Below are 19,189 nucleotides of genomic sequence, written 5' to 3'. Positions count from 1 at the left end.
CCATTTAGTTTCTTTAAACGTACTTACCGATACCCCGAAGTTAACGGAATTCAATAAAAACACGGTGTAGATAACATAAGCCTTACCTCTAAACTCGGCTTTTGTTTGGTCGGTACTCAGGTCATTCAAAATCCTTTAGCTTTAATGAGTATTTGAATGGTTTGACACAGTAGAATACTTGCCCTGTACAGAAACTATTAAATACGAAAATGCTAAAATATTGATAAAAGTAACTATTAGACACATACGGCAAATGCGTCTAGCCGATGTCATGAAATAGCATTTCTCACTTCGCCAGTGCATAATAGAAACAAAATAAACGGTATCTTTAATCTTTGCCTTTGTTTTAACCCGTCCGCGGGCCATTTAATCTCTCGTTGCCTTTCAGCATACATTTGAATAGGTTGGCACAAAAGCTGGGCTTCATCGCTTTATGCAGTGACATAGATTATACTGAAAAATGTTTGTGCACAAAACTGCATAAAACCTTTTAGATATTTGGCACTGCTTACCTTTAGCGTCAGTTTAAATGGATTATTGTATTATTTGTATTGGTGACATACGAGTTGATTTTACGTAGGCGTTGTTATTGTAGTTGCATTGCAACATTGAGCTCGGTGAAGCAGCTGTGTAAATGAGGTTTAGAAATAACCGCAGCAACTGTTGCTAGTGTCGATATTCCATATCCTCATATCATATCCATATAGGATAAAATATACATTGAGGATAGACAGTTACATAACATTTCTACCCTGATTCTACCAAGTCAATTTGTATTTGTTTTTTCTTTACCTTCATCTCGTCTGTCCTAACCACATGATAACTGTGAATTCCAGGGCGCATTCACTCTGCCATCGTGTCCGGCGTCAGCCTGGAGACGCGCTCGGTCACTGTGGAGTGGTACGAGCGCGGCGAGACCAAGGGCAAGGAGGTGGAGATCGACGCCATCCTCTCGCTCAACCCGGAGCTGGCCGGCTCGAGGCACACGCCGCATCTACAGCCTATGCCTAATAAAATTACACGGGTAAGCTTTTGGACGATATGCTCTCCTGGTACTTTTACTAAGAAAAGTTAAAGCGAAAAGTCAATGTGACGCACGTTACGCATGTATTGTAAGCTACCCTAGCCAGAGAACATAGTTTCGAGCGACAATTATGTACTCCTGTAGAAGGCCCGATCTTTTTAAGAAGAAACAAATGCGTTACAAAGGTTTTCCGCTTTTATGCTAATTAATGTTGAAGAAAGATAAATTTTTCATATGAGTTTGTATGGCGTGTTGTAAGTTGTAATCTTTAAATAATAGGACATGTACTTACAAAACCTTTGTGACAGAACTTAGGACCCAAATAAGTACTGTCGTGAATTTTTTTGACTCATAATAGGTAGAGAGAGACAAGTAAAACATGTGCAAAACCTCTGTGGTTAACTTATATATTTTATTGTTCTCTATAGTCTCATTGAAAAATAATAAGTTTTAAATATTGTACTCTATTTGTAAAGTATTAGCATACTACACACGTGCAGGGATGCCGGAAGGACCCTGATCCATAAAATTGAGGCAGGTCTTTGTACCACTGAACCGTGTCGCGGCTCAGTCAATGACCACGCTCGCTTGCTTGCCGAACTAATCGCCTACTCTAACGCTTGTCATCTGAACTAAACTCGAGTGATTTCATCTACTAATCATAACTACTAAATAGTCGATATATTAAACGTTGGCGTTACATCATCTCATGATGATGCATTTATATAGCATCATTATCAAGCAACCTTGCTTTCTTCAATTTGCAGTTTACGGTAGACTGATTGCTTCAGATACTAGAGTATCAAGTAAACTAGTAGTATAAGTACTAGAGAAGAATTGGACTTGTCAATGAAATAAAAATGTTATAGTTTTGGTGGAGTTAAAATAAAATGATGAAGAATTAAAGTGAGTTGTTTTAATGTGGAGACACGGTCAGGACCAGGACCCCTTCTATTCATATTGTCTCGCACATAAAATTACAATTACAATTTTATCGCGGGTTGGTACGCGCTGAAGCGGCCAGCTAATCGATATCCATGGCGGAGTCATGGTTCACCCACTAAAGTGGGTAGCCATTGATTACTCGAAAAGTGTAGATAACACATGAAATGCCAATAATCTGATAATACTACCCATAAATATAAACAATACTACATAATTACTCTTATAAGCATATTATTTGTTAAATAAAAATGTTATAGTTTTGGTGGAGTTAAAATAAAATGATGAAGAATTAAAGTGAGTTGTTTTAATGTGGAGACACGGTCAGGACCAGGACCCCTTCTATTCATATTGTCTCGCACATAAAATTACAATTACAATTTTATGTGCGAGACAATATGAATAGAAGGGGTCCTGGTCCTGACCGTGTCTCCACATTAAAACAACTCACTTTAATTCTTCATCATTTTATTTTAACTCCACCAAAACTATAACATTTTTATTTAACAAATAATATGCTTATAAGAGTAATTATGTAGTATTGTTTATATTTATGGGTAGTATTATCAGATTATTGGCATTTCATGTGTTATCTACACTTTTCGAGTAATCAATGGCTACCCACTTTAGTGGGTGAACCATGACTCCGCCATGGATATCGATTAGCTGGCCGCTTCAGCGCGTACCAACCCGCGATCACTCGCATTGTTTGCCCACAAGCACGTTGCTATTCGACGCACAGTTCTTCGCCTCAACCCGGGAAAGTATAATGTGTCTTCCACTTTTGCTACCCTAGCACATATTACTTGAAATTTACAAGAAATATCAAGTCAATTGCCCAATTACTAGTGAAATTTGCTCATCAATGGACGGAACCTAGTAGTGTTACGACTGTCATAGAAACTCAAGAACAATGTAGAAATGTTCCCATACATCATCAGCTGGCAGGTGATCATTTTATTGCAATGCGAAAACTTTTTGTTCATTAGTGTTGTTATTATTGCACACACTATACCATCCTATATTATAGTGCAAAATGTTAGAGCATTGAAATTTAGATAGTTTTTAAAGTCACTACTGTTGCTAAGGCAACACGCACGCCTTTCAAACCGCATTTCACAACAGGTAGTGCAACGTAGATTTTACACGTGATGCGTACATATCTGAAAATAAATTTAATATCAATATCACTGTGTGTTATTATGGTGCTCGTTAAATATTCACGTGATGTCTGTTTTTGATATATGTACCACGAAACACTTACAAGTAGCGGCTGTCGATGTTTACCACAACAATGCATTAGTCGCGTGCCGGCCGTCGGTCAGATGATTGATACCCAACGACCTTACGACTTGTACGGCTGTCTGACGCACGGCTCGCATCGATTTTCTATCGCCCTATTAGCAGAACAGTTTCACTTTCCACTCGGACTGGAACGTTAGGGACGCTAGTGTTCCGCAGATTCGATACGATGACCATGTCAGACGACGCCACGGATAAACCTGTGAGTTTTACTCTAGATTGGAGTTCGATCGGTCTCGTGAAAGCCTAGATTAGATTAGGCTCGCAAAAAAAGTATCGCGAAAGAATTACGCACGATCGACTGGGCACTTTCGCTGTTCAGTTTTGTCTGACTCTTTGTCCCATCTCCCGCTGTGCGCCAAATGTTATGTCTAGCTAGATCAAAAAGATCAACGGGCAGCGTTTGTCTACGAGACACTTTCACTGCTAGTTGCGCTGCGCAGTGCTACAGAAGTTGTTTCTTTCTTTTGTAAAATCCAAAGAAGAGCAGTGGGAGACACAGAGTGCTAGAGACAAGAACATTACGAGTGTGTAGACCTTACTGCCGATCTTGCCGCGTTAGTACCTTTAAGTAAATAGGGTATTAAACATCTCTGGATGTCCTCTTACGATCGTTCGAACTCCAATCCTCTGCCTGATGCTTGAAGGAGGCATCGGGCTCCTCGTCGGACGACGGCGGGTTCCTGGCAGGCGCGGAGGGCGAGGGCACCGGCGACTCCGGCCACACGCTGCCCGTGCGCAACTCACGGACGGTACGACGGGCACGGGCTCCGGGAGAGAACCGCCACTGTCGTGAATTCTTGTATCTCTTGGTTGCCATAAGGTGCTGATGGACTTGAGCATCTCTTGTTCGCGAGCATGCTCATTACAAGTGAATGCTCAAATCTATCAGCAACTTGATATTCCATTTGGGAATGTCAGGCGCAATTATTACAATAAAAAAATCCAATCCCAATAAATTTAAGATACGAAAATTCGTGCCATCACCAAGGTTTCTCTCACTTGATCCGAAAACTGTTTCTACACACTGTTTTATCATTACGTTGCTCCACGAACTATGATTTGCACACCAAGTGAACAGCTTGTTTTGGTTTCTGATCGATTGTGTTATTGTCATGTTGGCCACACAATGCAAGTTGTCCTACCGTGACAAAAACTCAATTGATTGTTCCGTAGTTGTATTGTGAATATTTGAAGCAATTAGAATTAATACTACACTTTGATATCACCGTTAAAGGTTAACTTGTAAGGATTTTGTTTACTATTTGCACTTATTTAATGGCATGACATCATGTCGGCGCTGATTCATCTTCCCACACCAATTCCAAAAGGAATGTTTCTTCAAAAACTGGCGTATTGTGTAAATATTGTTAACTTCTTGGTAATACATTTTAGAGGAATAATGGCACAGTCACAATAAATATAACATACCACTTAAAACATACTTTGTTAAATATATGGTTGCATCTGGGGGAATTGTTATTTATATTCTTCCACAAATCTTCTAACAGGACACACGACGTCTTTGTGGTGGACGGTGTGCATGTAAGATTACAAATGGTACGCACAAAAGACTTCACCAATGGAAATTGTTCTTTTCTTTTTCAGGATTATTTTATTATTCCTAAATGAATGACGATGTTCTTAAAACCATTTAACTTAAAACAAGCGACTTGATAATTTTTCTTTCGGTGCACTATTATTAATGGGCCCTTGCTGGTTTTATGAACCTCGGTCACAGGAAATACAGTCAGCAATACTATTCGCTTAGCACCTTTGCAAACAAATTTCTTTGCAGGGGGGTCACTTTTTTTCTGCAGCTGACTGTGCATATATCTACTTGTACTTGTAATCTGTTATTTTATAATACTTTTTTGTCAGCCTGCAGCCGTTCTTGACGATAGGGCGTGTCTAGTAATTAAGTGTACGATAAATGATGCTAACTTGTTAATACCCTAATGCGATTCATAGGGGATAGTGAACTATGAAACAAAGCCAATATATAGCTCAAAGTGATTAGCTTTCTTAAGTATACCGTCACTTTCAATATGCTTTATATAGTGTTTCCATTTAATTAGTTGTAGTTATTTTATAATTTTTATGTAGATGATATGCAGAAAGTAACGTAGTCAAAGTAACTATGACATTTATAAATACAATATAATCTCTGACGTTATGCAACTTTAAACGTAAATCGTTATATATCATTTAATTTTTTTAAGCATTAAGAAGGCTGTAGTTAGAAAATGTCAATGATCGATTGATATGCTTAGGCTTGAGCTTGAGCATTCTAGGCTCCAGCTTATGGTATTTTTCCGTTATTCAAAATGCGTAATGCGTTGTTTCAATAATTAAATAAAGTAACTTATGCCGACTGCAAGTTCCCAAATTATGAAAATTTCCACAAGGAAACATTTCGGAAAAATTGTTATAATTTCCTATGGGAAAATAAACTTCCGCAAGCTTTTATAACTATAGACATTTTTCTCATCTTGCACGTCTCTAAGGCATCATGTAACATTCTATACATATATACTAGAATTCACGGAATTGGTAGCAATATACCCGGCGATGCTACGTCTAACGAACACTCCTTATTGCTCCCTCATTTGGCACGGGCTCAAAACATCCTCGATGTATGAATATCGACGCCATCTGAAAGGAGACTGCCTGTTGTTAGCTGCGTTGTAATTGAAATTATATCCCAGGATTTCTGATTTGGTTTACTAGCTTTTCCTGTATGTGACCTCTATATTGTGTTAATTTAAAATTACCTAAAAGTAGCATATTCGATGACAAAGTACTTGTGCAAACGTTAACTTTATTAAGGTAGCCTCCAAAATGGTTTTTACTTAAATTAAACGAAATAAGCATACACAAGAATACGATTGTGTTCTTAAGACAACCAGCGCCATCTATGTTTTTCTTGAGAAACTAAACCGTAAACCGTCAGTAAATAAACTTTTTCGTTCATTAAATTTCATAATCTTTCTTTAAAAATAACACTTTATGGCTTAAGATATTTATTTCTCAGAAGATTTACATAAATCAGTTACTGAGAAAACAATATTTTTGCTTAAATTTAAATATGAGAGGAATTTCGATTTGGCCACTCCGGTCCGGTCTGATCAGTGCATGTGGTCAGTTTTTTTTGGGTGATTTTTTTGTTAAGTTAGTTTGATTTTAGCTTTTATACAGTTCTCATTTCTGTCTTATGCGATGTTCTGGAACGGAATGTAATATACCTAACGTCTCAGAATGAATTCCATCGCCTTTCTTGTTGTAAAAAAAACCTTCCCTTGATGCCCCAGGGGCTGAGCATTATTAGGTTTCCTGGCGGGAAGTAAATTGTTCCTAATGGGATCGCAATTCTCTCGACAATTACCTCTCAGGAATCGTCCGTGTAATAAGCCTGTAAGACAAATCTAATTGCGATTTGTCTTTAGTACTATGGTTTTCATCCTAGTCTTAAATTAAGTAATTAGCTTAAATGTTATGAGAAATTCGTAAAGTGGTATGATTCACCATCGAATAGAATTCCAAATAACAGAAAAAATAACTAACGCACATATATATGTAGGGGTTTATATTACCTGACACCCTGTGCTAGTAAAGCAAGCTAATTTATATCTTAACTGAAGGGAAAGCGAAGGATTCCCATTTCACCCAGGTGATCGAGTAGACGAGGAAATTACAATCCGCATCCTGCAGTTGGCCCAGATGCATTCGTAATACCGTTCGCAAACCTATGTCTTACATAAACAGGTTGGAATTCAACTTTGTAGAAATATTTGTGGTCAATATACTTTATATTGCACTGGTATTCTTTTTGCTGACATTGTACCAAATATTTAAAATTTAGATAACAAGCGTGAAATGAAAGCGTGAAACAACTCAAAATCTAATATAAATACTTTTCTTGCTCACGTTGTTTATCATGTAATTTTGTTTCCCTATTTATTTTGTAGCAAACTGATTATCAATTTATTATTGACGAATTTAAACGTAGCTAACAGGCGTAAAATTAAACCTGGTTACACAGTAAAAAGCAAAAAAAGTATTGTTTGTTTTCTGCCAGTTCTGTCCGTAATACCTTTGGACTTTCATTTGTCAACAGATCATGGTACTTTAATGATTATAGTTTTCCCAGTCTTTAAACTAGATTAACAAGCGTAAAATGAAACGTTATATACAATTAAAACATGCAAATTAACCCTAATAACGCATCTGGCCAGGAATTAGCGTGGTCAATGTTAATTCGGACCGACCGATCGCTAACTGGGTCGCTGACTAGTCGCTACCGATTATAATCTAATTTGGGACGGGACAATTGTTGTCTAGTAGGTAAGATAGTAAGTATTTGAAGAAAACTGGCGTTCATAATTGGATTAACAACGAACAACGATGTTGGTCATCATTAACCAGTATTTAATTGTTGGACCCGGGTACCTCCTTAAACTACGTCCAAAAGAGAGGTATGGGCATTGTGAATGTCATCTCGCTTTGTGTGGTAGGGCATAGCACAGCGGATGTCATTCCAGATCCAGAGCAGAGCCCAACTGGGTACGTAACTCAACCTTACAGAAAACCGCAGCCTAATAACACTAGACCCTACTCGTAGTGTTGTGTTCCTGCCGGTGAGTAAGGTTGCCCAACGAGGGGGGGTTTAGGGTCGGCAACGCGCATGTCCTCTGGAGTGCAGGCGTACATAGGCTACGGAGACTGCTTACCAACAGGCGGGCCGTATGCTTGTTTGCCACCGACGTAGTATAAAAATAATAATAATAACTGTTTAGTTTTTGTATCAGTTATTTGTCTTATCATTCTTTCTTTGAATTTCAAATACAAATTATTTATTATCATAAAGGTTGTATTCATGTGCAGAGATATATTCATCAGACTCTAAACTAGCCTGAGCCTGTATCTTGGACGTCTGCGAGAGAGAATGACTCCTAGAATTACATTAGTAAATACAGTGTTTAATACTAAAATTAGATACTACATAAAATCACTGAATAATCTCAATTAAAAGGTTCAATTAGAATCAAACAAATTAAAGGTAATATACGGCACTATTATTGTTTTTAGAATTAAACTGTACTACATTTTCTAAACACGGAAATCACTCTGCATTTTATGATTTAATTTATGTTATTATGTAGGCCTTCGTATTTTTGGTCCATCAATATTATATATGTATTAAATTCTTGTGTTATGCACTCGCTGACCTTCCAGCAAATTAACAGAGTGCATAACGGACATCTGACATGCGCGTTGCACGCGATTCCTTAAATGCAATAGTTAAAACTCCTTTGTTCTTTGAATATTAAGATATTGTAGTCAAAAAATAATAATCAAAAGTGACGTAGATTAGACATAAATATTCAAAACGATAACCAAGTAAATACATTGAATATTTTTTGCAATTAACAGAACAGGTTCGGGACAAAACCCTTCTAGATTACAGAGTTTGCCAAATTAAAAGGTCGTGTTCAGAACCACTGAAGACTTTCTCTGCCCACGTGTCTGGTACGTCCACGTCTTGTGGTATCCAAAGCAAGGAAAAGTGTTGAGGACTTATCCTCTTGATAGCACGCTACTTTGTCTTCATATGCTAACATTAAACGTACAGTTTCAGCTACCTCTTTGTTATTACATACTATTCTAACTTACGTAACATTTAGAACAAAAATGCTTATTACTGTAGCATGCCCGCATACGGTCGCGCGCGGTGCTCTGAACATTTTCGAAAGTGTAACTCAAGTAGTGTCCATATGATATACTGAATTTTATCCTTTATTTCTTCCCGATGATACCCAGCTTTTTTATAAACTGCTTCAAAAACGTTGGTAATTTGGTAGCGATGTGAATAGTGTTTTTAGATTGAAGTGAGCTCGTGGCTAATTTCAGACGCGATGCAGGCTTCAGTTTGAACTTGGCACGATTTGTTTGGAAGTGTTTTAGTCAGTTTATTAGTCCGTCGATTTTTATAATTTTATTTGTAAATATTTGACTTCTTTTCGTATCTTTTGTAAGATAGTATTTGCTGTGTTCTGTTTTAAGTTGCTTTTTGTGTAATTAATGGGTGGTGTTGTGTATTGTTTTATTCACGTGATTTTTCTGTTTTAGGACATGACTCGACAATCCATCCACCAATCCATCCCAGTGCCCACGAAAGGTAAGTTTATTGCATATTTTAATAAGATAGTTCCTGCTTTTCACGACAAATGAAACGCAAGTGCTACACGATTTATTTCTATTTTTAACTAAGTATTGCAGCTGTAAACAATCTCTAAGCCAACACTAGAATAATAGTCAACAATAGTGAATAGTGAATATTAGTAATCGTTTTATTCGAACGATGTAAATTTACTTTTTTTTAAGTACCTACGTAAAAAATCAATAGTCTGACGAAGCTAACTCAGCATAGTATGTTCAATGACAAAGTGTGGCTATGTCATCATTAATGTCAAATTTCTATGAAAATATGACGTTTATAATGGCATAGACTCACTTTGTTCCATTCGAATCGGTGCAAAGTTATCTTAGACGGATTCTAGAAGACACTTTCTGCAAGTTCAATTTTTTATTTTTACTTTCTTTAGATAGGTATGTGTTCGTCGTATTATTTTTAGCAGTTGCAAGAAATCTGTTTGTTGTCCATGAATCATACCTGTGTCCTATGCCGTCGTCCTAAATATAGCACAAAGACTATCCTAATGAGGAGTTCGTAACGGTTTGCGATCTCACAAGATATTAAACTCACTTTATTGTTTGCTTTGTGAAATGAAAATGACACACGGGCTGTATGTAAATGTGCTGAGATTAAGCAGAATCTTGACTCAACGATTGGTCATTTTTCATGTAGCCAATCGTTGTCTTTATGTTGTTTTCTCGTAACCGATCTTTGATCTTTTGATATTAAATAAATTGTTGGAGTAGGTCATAAAGTGATTAAAATTGTTTGTAGTATTTATCCTGTCATAATTTAACCTTATCTATGGCGAGGAGAGCTGTAAGTGGTTTGTGTTAGTTATTTTAATTGGTCACATTTGGCAGATATACTAAAACACACCCAACTTGTTAGTAGAAAAAGGCTTAAAATTCAAATTTTCTATGGGGGAGGCAACTCTTCGCGCATATTTGAATATATATATATATTTTTTTTTTATAAATATTGAAATATTTAAAATATTCAATCGTTCTCTTTTCATAAAAGCCATCGTTTAAGTTTTGGGAGGTCGAAGATGACCAAGTCGACGTTGCACGAAAATAGAGGTCATTGCTCGGGTCAAGTTGGTTGGTAAACATTGTTCTTGGACAACATAGCGAGCTTATAACTGATGTTATGCCACTGAATATATAATTTAATAGCTAGTTCAGTCACCCTGCAGCGAAATGCAAATAAATAATGTTTGAATTAGATTGGCAGTCGTTCGTAACTGTTCCGTGACAATGACAATACGCAGATCGCTAAAGGTGATATTCGGACGATGACTGCATTCTGTTGCGGCTTCACTGCCGCGTCACTCATTTTATCAAGGAAACTGACAGTGACATCACCCGCGTTACTGCCGCAGGCGATGTCAGCAATAACGCCTAGCAGTAATGTTGTCAACTGAATATGACCTTAACACACGCAGATCGCTAAAGGTGATATTCGGACGATGACTACACATTCTGTTGCGGCTTCACTGCCGCGTCACTCATTTTATCAAGGAAATTGACAGTGACATCACCCGCGTTACTGCCGCAGGCGATGTCAGCAATAACGCCGTAGCAGTAATGTTGTCATCCGAATATGAGCTTAACACGAGAGAAATTGGTTATGAATTGCTTTAGTAATGATGCCGTGAGATTTTCTTTGGTTATAAAAGGTTCACGCCTATGGCTTTTTTATATAAATCCTTAGGTATAAGATTGATAGGATTACAAATAGGAAACATGCGATTAAGTAGAACGGCAGATTGAAACAATGTAACTTAACGTAAAATAAAACGCAGATTGTAAATAGTATTAAGACAGTGATTCTAAAAAAGCTGACTAAAACTTTACAAATAATAGGCACTAACTTATTAGGAGGCAAGTATACCACGCACTCGTCCATACAAAAAGAGAAAATATTTATCCATTCTCCATGTTTTTTTTAATTAAAATTAACTTTATAGGTTTTCCTTTTTTTCATCATTAGTTATAAAAAAAAACATATCGCAAAGCTAATCTTCCCTCTTAAGTAATATATGGACTGAAGCACAAGTGACACATTATACTCCTGAATGTAACTATTTCACCTCGTACTCTGACTTGTAATCTATATCCCAATTCATACATACTTATAACTTCCTAACATAATCGCCCAGTACTATGACCCGGTATCACCGTAGCCGTATCCTGGACGCCATTAAGGCTGGCCTTATCGGAAGACATTGATCTGTATCGATCACACAGTACAAATGCCCCACATCTCGGGTCATCGCACTTGTATCACCTGTGTACACTGTACTGATACTGAATTAATACAATTTGGTGTCTTATGGAATATGTAATAGCTTTCGTTACTTGATATGCTGCTGGATGTATTTCGTTGTTTGTTAAAGATTTGATTACTGTATAATCGGGTACCAAACTTAAGACCGTGTGAGGAATGTCGAGATTCGACATCGCACCAAGGTGACGACGTCGGACACGTCATTACCAAATTAAAATGGAGCTGGGCGGGACATGTTGCCAGGCAGAGTGATGACAGGTGGGCCAAAATGCTAACGAAATGGTGGCCGCTTTCAGACGAAAGGAGTGCCTGCGTCCGTTGGCTCGTTGGGTGGACGAAATTCGGAAGACTGCGGGTCACTTCTAGATGGGATTGGCGCAGGACCGGGATAAGTGGCGTACTAGAAGAGAGGCCTATGCTCAGCAGTGGGCGATAAAAGGCTGATATGATGATGATGATGATAATCGAGTACACGAAAATGGCCGTGTACCATTTTTGTGTAGCTTATTTAACATTTTTTAATCAAAGTATTACGCGCAGGAATCTAATTAATTATGTTACGAGTATAAGTTGATGGATAAAAGATTAAAATTTATTATGCTAAGTTCATTCACACAAAATGGTAGGCGAAATTAAGTTGTGTAAAAACTAAACGGAATTTAAGTCATAACTCATATCATAATAGAACACAAAATCTCTTTAAACCTAATTATTCACATTTCAAAATTTGAAATGAAAAAGTATCAATTCATTACTAATTAGCGGCTACCTACCTGTATATTTCCAAAATTCATTAGCTCTTAAAGTACGAGCATAAATAATCTAGGTCAAGTTTGTGAGTCAGGCAATTGACAGTATCGACAGAGCTCTGATCCTGGTTCCTAATCGGGCGGCCATTAGGCCATTACACTTAGCTCGCCAAACGCAAGCACATACAGATGCCTCTTTATTAGGCGGCCGTGAGCAATAAAGTACATGACGTCATATAATGCCCTAATTGCGTTTTAGTTCATGTAACACCGTAAGACCATACTTGGGTCGACCAACTGGACGCTGTCCTATAGGTTATCCTACATATCGTTCGGCGGATAGAGTGGAGGTAGACCTCCGTGAGCTCGGTGTCGGCGAAAGCTTGTATGAATTCGCTCAGGATCGAGCAAAATAGCGGACTGTTGTGTTGGAGGCCAAGACTCATTTTGGGTCATCCCGCCATGTAATGCCATGCCAAGTCAGTAAGTAACACTGTAAGACAAAACATCAAATTTACTAAACTTAACGTGGTTGTTTAACTTTTTATTCATAAACAATATTTTGAACATTGCTGGGTTTTGTTCGTGAGTTTGCCGAGGAGATTTTTATAGAAATATTGTGTTTGGGATATTGTTCCCAGAGTAAAGGTCATTTAGGCTGATTTTCAACGACCTACTTAAGCTAACCAAGTAACCATAAACTAAACTCAAACCAATGAAAAAAATTTAGCATCTTGCAATAGATTTCATTTCATAGGACCACAATTTGTATCTAGGTACTAGGTACACAATGAGCATAACAAATTTCAATAATATTGATTTAAATCGAGCTTTAGGGTATATGAGGTCTTGGTTACTATTTTTTTACATCTGGTTCATTTCAATTAAATTAAATTAGTTAAAAGAAAAAACATAAACCTTATTTTTTACTACGTGTACTGATAGGCAATACTTAGTTCCTAAAGGTAGTACGCAAATTACTTCAAAGGTTTACAACGTAGTACAATATAGACCTTACTGTTACGTCCTTCATATTTATATAGTTAAACCTATAAGGCTAACCAAAGCAATTAAAGTTTCGGCCCGCCCCATTTACCGGAAATTGGTGTGTTCAGTACAACTGCACTTGCACGTAACGCGATTTGTTCTACGGTGTTTTGTATTCTGACCCAGAATAATTTCTGCTATTTTTGGATAACTTGTTAGGGTGACAATACATTTTACAATATGGCAATATGGATTACATATAATGAACACGTAGCAAACTCTGTTTGTTGTTACCTTTTCAAGGCTAATTTTGGTACATAGGCTGCTTTATTTTTGGAAATCCACGCCTTGGAGGGAGAGAGGCGAAATGACATGAATGAATGAAAGTTTATTCACAAGAAGATACATTAGATATCATTACATACATACATTAGATACATAGATCAAATTATACAAACACACCGCTACACACACACCTGACACAGCTAGTACTATAATATTAATGGTCAGGCCATCACGACAATAAAGTATTGTCCTTTAATCATCATCAACATAATTTTCCTACCGTTGAGCCGGATTTTTGACTCGGCTCTTGGGAGACTGGGGTCAGCTCGGCATTTATTTCGTAGTATCCCCTGTGAATTTAGCCCAAAAATGAATTATTTATCTTCGCAAGTTTTGAACACCCTGGCCACCGTAGTCGCGTGCTAGCCCGCATCTACCGCTCGTTCTCGTTATGTAACGTTAGTTTGGCAACGATTAGTGCCCCGCTTGCGCCGCGTTGACTTGTTGCTTACGCGGGACGCGCAATCAGGATCGCTAATTAGTAGCAATTTGCTGAGCTCGGCGTTTAGCAATGATTGCGTCTTCAATAAGGTTACACCGTCGAAAATACTCCAAAATCGGCCAAAATAGATATGACTCATTAAGAGAGGGCTAACATAATATTTTAATTTTATATTGAAATTCAAGGGCAAATGTCATGAGAAAAAAACACAAGAAAACTATACTATATGCGCAAGGGCAGATTCCAACCAAAACCCTAAAAGGTTAACAGTTGGTTCGATATCTAGTTTTGCAGTATAATTTTAGTATAAAATAACTAGTGATATAACCGAGGGATCTGACGAGCGAAATTTCAAACAGAATTATATTTTCAGGTAAAATAAGGTATTGAGGTAAAAGATAAAAACCACCGACATTGGCATTTCTTCCGTTGCATGTTTCGCGCGGCGCGCCCAATATTTTGTTTCCTTTTAATTTCCTGGCTTTAAGTTCTCTCTCTTACGCTGATGTGCAACAGTCAAGATTCTGGTCTTCATGCTCTGACACAGACAAAACATACCATTATAAATAAAAAAATGCATGAGTGTCGTGGAACACTTCGATGGAACGAAGTATATTATCAATTTATTATTGATAAACGTATTATTTTATTGAATAACAAATACTAAAAAAGCAAAAACACTCGACAAAATAACAATTATCGAATCTCTTTTATATACTACGTCGGTGGCAAACAAGCATACGGCCCGCCTGATGGTAAGCAGTCTCCGTAGCCTATGTAAGCCTGCAACTCCAGAGGAGTTACATGCGCGTTGCCGACCCTAAACCCGCCCCCTCTCGTTGAGCTCTGGCAACCTTACTCACCGGCAGGAACACAACACTATGAGTAGGGTCTAGTGTTATTTGGCTGCTGTTTTCTGTAAGGTGGAGGTACTTCCCCAGTTGGGCTCTGCTCTAGATCTGGAATGACATCCACTGGCTGTGCCCTACCACACAAAGCGAGATGACATTCGCAATGCCCATACCTCTCTTTTGAACGCAGTTTAAGGACGTACCCGGGTCCACAGGGGGGGTCTGCAGGGAGAACAACCAAATATAAGTTTTTTTTTTGTACAAATTGAAACTGATACGTTTAACTCGCGCTTCACACTCGCTAAGTCATTCAGAAATATGATTAATATGAAATTAAAGTGCAAGATACAATAAATATCTACATACACGTTCCGGGTTCGAACCCGGATCGTCGCTGTTACAAAGCGGCTGTTTGCCAACCGCGCCACTATACGGATACTTATACGTAAGTCAGTGAAATTAGGCTACTCATTCTCGAGAAATAATTTAAATAAACGGGTCGTGACGGTTATTTGTGGCGAAAAAATCTTGCACTTACTTTCGCCTAGCCCCCATCCGTCAACAGAGCGATAAGGAACATCGTTCAGTTTATCCGATTATTATTCGCTTGTAATTTTTAAATTTGAAACCTAACCTAAACTAGATTATATTGAAGTTAGTTCGAGCTACATTGTAATTTAAAATAAACGGTTAATTTCCTATTGACGCAAGTGACGCAACGCAATGCAGTGCTATTTTTGATCCGCTGCGATCGTATGACATGCATTCTATTTGCATTTATAGTAGTTAACGTAAAGTTACGCTTTATTTTTCACGCGAGACTAGAAAGCATATTGTATAATATTTATTTTAATAACTTTTTTATTCTATTCCGGCATCAGAATTACAAAATTTGCCAGCGATTTCATCCGCGTATGACCCGTTAATTTAATACTCGCACTCCGATATAAATGTTTAACGTTAGAGTCGGTCCAAGCTAACAAATTTAATGTCTAGGAAATTATGACGTTTAAAATAATACTTACACGCTCTATCTCTCTTGCTGCAGAATTAACTTGAGCCGACTCTATTTCGTTAACCCTTTACGTTATGAATGCTGGGATTTAAAAAGGTATTTCATTTTCAGCTTAAACGTGTACTATGAACCCGGGTACGTCCTTAAACTACGTCCACAAGAGAGGTATGGGCATTGTGAATTTCATCTCGCTTTGTGTGGTAGGGCACAGCACAGCGGATGTCATTCCAGATCTAGAGCAGAGCCCAACTGGGGAAGTACCTCCACCTTACAGAAAACCGCAGCCAAATAACACCAGACCCTACTCATAGTGTTGTGTTCCTGCCGATGAGTAAGGTTGCCAGAGCTCAACGAGGGGAGGGAGTTGTTAGGGCTGGCAACGCGCATGTGATTCCTCTGGAGTTGCAGGCGTACATAGGCTACGGAGACTGCTTACCATCAGGCGGGCCGTATGCTTGTTTGCCGCCGACGTAGTATAAGAAAAAAAACCGTTGTATTTTATATTTAAATAAAGCCAGATTACTTGCTAAAGATTTAATTTTATTATAATATTTTTTAGCTAATCGAACTAAAAGTAGCGATGAAAGACTTAATTCAGGCCATTATCAATCAAAAATCTTTTTATCGAATTGTTCATTCTCCGTTTCCAAAAAACCAGTTCTAGAAAAACAGGAAACTTGGTACAGTTGTTATAGTGTCGTCGCAGATCCCGTGGCGTCTAATAATAGCCTCCGTATTTCGGCTTGAACTTGACCCAGACCATGGCCATGAGATGGATCACGAACTCCGCTAGCATTTGCTTGTTAATTCTCACCGTTTGACCTTTTTTGACTTGGTTTATAATTATGATTATGTAACAGTTAAGTACATTTTACTAGTCGATTCGACCTAATTGAATTACCGAATGTATTAATATTTATGGTGCCATTTATTTTCGGCTGTTCGCGATAGTTATCGCGCGATCACATGTAAATGCGACGTGGCCGGTTACGAGTATGTTCGCTCGAACATACTGATATAGTTAATAGTGACGTGATATGTAGGGTCTAATATTACTTGATTAGAAGGATTAGTTATGTAGAGGACGAATTTCAGAGTGCATTGGCGCAGTTAAATATTGTCTCTATGAAAAAAAAACAGACGATGTGGGTTTATCTTGTACCCCGATGATATTTGTGACAGATATATGTGAGACCAAGTAATACGCTTGTATCGCTTGGTCTTAAATATTTATCTCCTGATTTTACACTTTGTGAACTAGCTGGCCCATTGAGCTAGTTTTTTAGTGTATAAAAATTCTCTCAAAAATAGATCAATATATACTCGTACCAAAGAGTTCATACATTTTTAAAAAATTGTTCATATGTTTGTTTGTGAATATCGACACATTATAATGAGGCATTCCTGCAATGCACCTTCCACATGTGTTAAGTTCCCATGGGCAACCATTCTTTGCACTATTTAATCTAAAGGTGTGTCTACATTGTACCTACTTATATCATTTTAACGTTCATTTTTTACCACCAAATAATCAAAATAATGTACAGAACGAAGTTAAATAATGTTACTATATGGGCTCTATGGTACTAGAATATATACAACCTTACTATTCTAGATCTATTATAATGACACTATAATTGACACTATAATAGTTACTATGAGTATCTCAAAAAACTTGATACCTCACTCGCTTTGAGGTCGTCAGCATAAAAACCCTTCGCGCTCTGCTTTGCATGTCTATTTAAAACTTAACATTTCTTATCATGATATAGACACAGGAAAGCTGGTAATACACCCTTCCTGCCATGTCACGTATGCTATATCTATGTTTATCATCATTAAACTAGCGTGTGAAAGCCGGGTGTTTTGGGGTTGAATTTTTCATGGGGCGGTCAGTCGGACTGCTGCCTAAAGCTATAAGTATAGGGCGGCGCTACGCGCGCGGGCAGTGCGCGAGCGGCCGTGTTGAATACCGGCTGGCACCACCGCTTTTCAACTACCTAATGGATATATAAGTGCACTGAACCTAACCTTCAATTGTGTTTTTTTTCTATTGTTGAATCAAATCCATTATGCCAGTGTTGTACGAGAGATGCGCTCAACCGCATTTGCAGAAGCGGTCGACTAAAAGCGTTGGGCGTAAGTTCAAAACTTCATCCCCTTGTCTGTCTGCAACTGTGTTCAAACGATTTTCAACCTTATACGGTCGGTGTAGTGTTCTCTGATAGTGCTTTGGTGTTTCTCGATATTGATGGTGGATGGGAAAGTTCCCTTTTCAGTAGTTGTATTGAAGTTGCTTGCCCTTTTGCGGCGAATGTCGCCAGGCGACCTTGTCAACCTTCGCCTTAATGAACTTCAACTTTATCTTGTTATTTAACATTTTGTATCGCTGACTCATATCCTGTAATTTCCATTTGATCGGAAAGCGAAATGCGTATTAATTTTATGTGAAAAGGAAGCCGTGTCAATTGTACGCCAGTACCTTACTTTATATTCCGCTATAGGTAGCTTCTTTCATAATATTTGAGTAATTGTCAAGGGTTTGTAGTCTAATAACAAAGCATCATATTATATTTAAGAAATACTGTCTTAATCCTTGCGGGTTTCGTAATTTGAATATTAAGGCGGATCATGCTCTTTATATAGGTATAAACATTAGGCTGTTTAATACCTATATACACGCGGTATAATGCTGTGAAGCTTAGGGATGCATAAGCTATTATAGGACTTCTAGTTGATTTACTTAGATTGGCCTGCGTAAATAATTGAAGTCCCTTTTATGACGGCCTTTAAAAACTGGACTATTTTTGACAATACTATATCATTATCGCATCGTCAATCGTCCCACATGCAGACGTAGCACTTTTTGTTTATATGTTGTGATACTTTTTGTTTAATGTGAGAATAACGCACCGGCCGGTGATTCAGGTGCGTGGGCGCAGACTGTCGACCTGCGCGATAGCTGCGTCGCATTTCCTAGTTTGTGATATTCAGGGGTTTGGGCACTGGTATAAGTTTGTATCAAACATGTAGATGTTACTTGA

General features: G+C 37.9%; 1 protein-coding gene across 15 annotated transcripts in view; it reads left to right on the top strand.

Moving 5' to 3' along the window:
• The window catches only part of LOC133519263 (kinesin-like protein Klp10A), a 66,378-nt gene that overhangs the window by 23,570 nt on the left and 23,619 nt on the right, over positions 1 to 19,189 (top strand). For 7 of the 15 annotated variants that reach the window (XM_061853260.1, XM_061853259.1, XM_061853258.1 and 4 more), the window contains exons 2-3: positions 837 to 1,024; positions 9,398 to 9,446. In XM_061853260.1, coding sequence (XP_061709244.1) covers positions 837 to 1,024; positions 9,398 to 9,446 — 237 coding nt within the window. Of the gene's footprint in view, positions 1 to 836; positions 1,025 to 3,186; positions 3,471 to 3,915; positions 4,021 to 8,394; positions 9,114 to 9,191; positions 9,270 to 9,397; positions 9,447 to 17,578; positions 18,285 to 19,189 lie in introns of those variants that run through there. The other 8 variants (XM_061853266.1, XM_061853265.1, XM_061853264.1 and 5 more) reach the window with 7 other exon arrangements.

This window comes from Cydia pomonella, chromosome 6, assembly GCF_033807575.1.
Source record: "Cydia pomonella isolate Wapato2018A chromosome 6, ilCydPomo1, whole genome shotgun sequence".
In the NCBI taxonomy this organism is placed as follows: Eukaryota; Metazoa; Arthropoda; class Insecta; order Lepidoptera; family Tortricidae; genus Cydia; species Cydia pomonella.
The sequence above is the reverse complement of the archived record's forward strand: the minus strand, read 5'-3'. Positions and strand labels throughout refer to the sequence as shown.